Source organism: Trichinella spiralis, assembly GCF_000181795.1.
Source record: "Trichinella spiralis strain ISS 195 chromosome Unknown Scfld3450, whole genome shotgun sequence".
Taxonomy (NCBI): Eukaryota; Metazoa; Nematoda; class Enoplea; order Trichinellida; family Trichinellidae; genus Trichinella; species Trichinella spiralis.
In genome coordinates, this window is record NW_003530389.1 from 1 (window position 1) to 4,465 (window position 4,465).

At 40.4% G+C, this 4,465-nt stretch overlaps 2 protein-coding genes across 2 annotated transcripts; one reads left to right on the forward strand and one right to left on the reverse strand.

Annotated features, from left to right (window-relative positions):
* Positions 1–434: 434 nt before the first annotated feature.
* Tsp_12819 (conserved hypothetical protein) lies at positions 435–1,053 on the reverse strand. The gene is made up of 4 exons (XM_003367921.1): positions 965–1,053; positions 872–927; positions 722–837; positions 435–542 (listed from the first exon to the last, which is right to left on the reverse strand). Exons 1-4 carry the CDS (start codon positions 1,051–1,053, stop codon positions 435–437), a joined length of 369 nt encoding a protein of 122 aa, XP_003367969.1.
* Positions 1,054–1,596: 543 nt separating this feature from the next.
* Tsp_12820 (zinc knuckle protein) lies at positions 1,597–4,409 on the forward strand. Its single transcript, XM_003367922.1, has 6 exons — positions 1,597–1,639; positions 2,027–2,109; positions 2,266–3,456; positions 3,568–3,730; positions 3,792–4,151; positions 4,201–4,409. Exons 1-6 carry the CDS (start codon positions 1,597–1,599, stop codon positions 4,407–4,409), a joined length of 2,049 nt encoding a protein of 682 aa, XP_003367970.1.
* Positions 4,410–4,465: the final 56 nt, after the last annotated feature.

Here is a 4,465-nt window from a genome sequence, read left to right on the forward strand (position 1 = left end):
GTGGTGGATTCCCTGAGCCCTATAAATGCGAGCAAAACAGAGAGGAAGATAAAATTGTTGATCAGCCTGCTGCAGAGTTACGACGAATCTCCCACGGTTTGTAACTGAACTTGTTGCTTGTTCAAATTTGTTATCCGGATATAAAGTAAACTTCTGGGTGTGATGTCAGAAAAGTGGATAATCTGTCTGATAGATTTGGAATGTGGCGCCAAGAGTTTTAATTTATCCACAAATTGCGCCAATGCTCACTCTAAAGACTGCGATGTCGAATGTCCACTGAAATAAAAAACATTTTAATCGTGTCTTTCAGCTTGGCCCCGTAGAATTTTTTTATTCTTGCATCATCAAATGGGTTTTAGAGAATTTTATGAAAAGCGTCTATTTCTATTTCTATTTGTAACAATTGAAAAAAAAACCGTTCGAAGAAATGTCAACTAGCAGTGATTGCCGCGACTACAGATCTCAAGGCCTGGACCACATAGCCATTTGCCACATGGTTTGCGAAGCTCACGTGAACATTTCCTGCAGTCAAGTACGCAAGGCTGATGCGCAGTTTGCAAAAAAAAACTGCAAAAATCTGTGTTTCCAGTTTAGTGTGGCAAGCAGCTTCATCAGATGTTTCCCAATGTATCATCAGTAGCTCCATATCATAAGAGTACCGTGTAACTGTTGTTTCCAATATGTTTACTATTCAAGAGTGATGAATTGTAGAAATAAATACCGTCATGACACCGCAGCTCTCAATGTTCCCAAATGGCACCTGTGGCCCGATGGCCGTTGTTTCAATATTATGCAATTGCTTATTGCCGATTATCAATGTCGGGCAAACGCTTCTGCCTGTTATCAATAATAGGCAATTTTCAACATTGACCCTTGATTGATGGCGTGCATGAACCGACCGTTAGTGGTGGCATGTGGGCCGTCGGACTCCAATTCGTTATTTCACATTTATTGATGTTGGAACCGAATTTGTTCCGCTTTTTGCAGTCGTATTATATACGTTGTTATTTTTGTTTGCATTGCGCATTTGCTCTGGCAGACAGAACTTCTCATATAATTTAGGTTACAACCTTTATCTGTTTTATATCTTTAGTCAATTCATTGATTCGGTGTTTAACTGTTGAATCAAAAAAAGAAATATTTTGAAACGGTTTTGCCATGCCATCCCCAAGCAGAATCTTTACTGCATTTGCAGTGTAGGGCTTAACAATAATTTCTTTAAGAGTATGTGGTTTCTTATTCTTGGCAATCAACATAGCTATTTCGTACGATGCTTTGACAGCCTTTGCAGTCTCCTGATGATACTTGCCTTTTTTGTCAAGTCTGATTTGAGAAAGGGCATCCCTTTTTGCGCAAAAGGAATCCACAGGTTGTTTTGAAAATTCAGGATGGCGGTGATGCAAATACCGCTGCAGTCGCGTCAGCCGTAAAGCATTATTACTGAGTGTATTAAGGCATACAACGCACCGAGACAGTTTAACACCATTTTTTTAATAGCTGCGAAGCAATATTTGATGCACTCTGCATCATACTTTCGTTTTTTCGACGCCATTGTACGCTGATAAGTTGCTTATGTGAAATAATAACAAACAGTATATGCAACGCAAGATCAACAAGACTGCTATGCCCGCGGTTATGAGTAGCCACGCTTTAAAGCCATTATGATAGCGGGAGATTTATTTACTCATAACGATAAAATACTTAGAAACTTAGGAGAGAAAAAAACTAGCCTGAACTGATGCAATTTCAGACAATCTGAGGTTAACTGATATTACAAATTCTTGAAAATTGAAACAGAAAAAATATGCACACGTGAAACAAAAGTTGGTGTTGCCACAAATTATAAAATGTGCACAGCTAACGTTGTTAAGCTGAAACCAAGATGACCAGAAAGAAAAGTTGGTAAAAATGTAGCCTGAGGTAGACCAAACTGAATTTCTAGCACCTATGCAGGACTAAAAATTCTTACTTCTCACGCCCCCCTGGAACCTTCTTACGTCCCCCTGGTTGAGAAACATTATTTTAGACAATTATCGATTATCGATGTTCCTAAATCTTGCTCAGAAGTGGACATTGAATCGTGATAAAGTTGAACGTGTAGTGGGTACAGTAAACGCAGGTGCCTTACTTGATAATCTTACGTGATAATATAACATTATTTTATAATTGTACCTTAAATCTTGGCTGCGTTCTGTCTAATAAAGCTCGACTTTGTGAGTTATTCATTAAAATTTATTAGACAGTTCGTTATCATGAATAAGAAAGACACTTTCTTTGATCAAACTTGCTATCGATCCCATTGCCCCAGACGCAGAAAAGAAATGGAAGTTCTGGCTACTTCAATTCCAAGATTTTGTTCAACTGACCGTGGAACCTGGGATCGACCTAGTGAAAATCTTACGTCTCTACCTAACCGGATCTACTTTTGAATACGTGCAAGACTGCAAGACTTATGACGAAGCGATAGCGAAACTGAACGAAGTTTATGTTAAACCAAAAAACGTGATTTTTGCCAGATATGAATTTATTTCCAGGAAGCAACGAGACGGTGAATCGCTGGAAGAGTTTCTACATGCACTCCAACGACTGAGTAAGAACTGCGAGTATAAAAATGTTACCGCTGAACAATATCGCGAAGAGATGATTCGAGACGCTTTCATAAACAATATGAGCTCTAACGAAATCCGCACGCGACTTTTGGAACATAGCGTGATAAGTCTACAAGAAACTGTCAACAAGGCCATGACATTAAACTCTGCCAAAGAAAATGCGAAGCTGTATACCAATTCCGACCCGATTATTCACTTAGTGAGCGCTGCAGACCCTGGGATTGAAATGACTAATACGTCAGCTGCGATTAAACAAGAATACTACTTTTGCGGGAAACGGCGACATCCGCGTGCTAATTGCCCTGCGAGAAACACCACGTGTAATAACTGTGGGAAAGTAGGTCATTTCGCGAAAGTATGCAGAAGCGCCTCCAAACGAACCGTTTCTGTTTCGGTTACATCGTTAATCAGCTTTTCCTCTTCGTCAACGGCTACTGAATTGAAAAATGTCATAGTAGAAGCTAAAATCAACGAGATCAACATCACAGCTCTGATCGACATTGGCAGCTCTCTAAGCTTTATCGATGAGCGATTATGTAAAACCTTGGAGATGAAACTACTGCCGACTGATGGAAAGGTTCTTACGGCCTCGACATCATTCCAGTCAAGACTCACAGGCTGTGCCATTGAATTACACGGCTTTCATTATTCAAATTCTAAACTGCACGTTTTACCGAATGTCTGTACTGATGTCATTATCAGACAAGACATACTACAACTACATTCTAGCATGACTGTCTCTTTTTGCGGACCAAAAGCTCCCTTAACTATCTGCGGTCTAGCGTTAGCCAAAATCCCAGCCCTTTCCCTATTCACGAATCTCTCCACAAACTGCAAACCGGTAGCGGTGAAATAAAGAAGATATTCTGTTACGGAAGCAAAGTTCATCAACAACGAAGTAAGACGACTCTTAGCAGAGAATATCATTGAAGAAAGCTGCTCTCCATGAAAAGCGCAGACCCTCGTAGTGACTACTGATAATCACAAGAAGCGCACGATGATCGACTATTCTCAAGCTGTCAGCCACTTTACACTATTTGATGCGTACCCTCTACCCAAAATCAGTGATATGGTACAAGCTATATCGAAATACCGTTTCTACAGTACCGTCGATCTAAAGAGTGCGTATTACCAATTTTCCATCAACGCTAGAGACACACCATTCGAAGCTTTGCTTTGAAGCTGGCGGAAGACTTTACCAGTTCAAACGCATTCCATTTGGAGTTACGAACGATGTTGCATGTTTCCTAAGAGTCATGGATAACATCCTTAGAGTAGAAAAATTAAAAGATGGTTTTGTCTTCGTTGATAATGTTACAATCTGTGGCATGAATCAAGAAGAGCACGGCAAAGACCTGAATAGAATTAGAGAGGTCGCTGAGAAATACAATCTGACGCTTAATAAGGACAAATGTGAGTTCACAATGACCCGGGTAAAACTACTTGGATACATCATCGAACAGGGAACGTTAAAACCTGACCCAGGGAGATTCAAACCACTTCGACAGTTAAACTTCAAGAAATACAGCATCACTTCGAAGAGTGCTCAGGATGTTCACTGCTTATTCCCAATAGATACCTAGATTCTCAGAGAAAATACATGCTTTCGCTAGATGCACAACGTTTCCCTTGCCTCAGCCAGCTGTGGAAGCTTTTGAAGCGCTGAAAGAGGGCATAGTGAACTCTGTAGTGACTGCCATCGATGATGATCTCCCATTCACAGTAGAGACAGACGCTTCTGATCACGCCATAGCCGCGACACTCAGTCAGCTTGGAAAAGCCCGTATCATTCATTTCTAGATGTTATCTCATGATGACAAGACACTCTTTTTGTAGAAAAAGGAAGCCGTATGGAA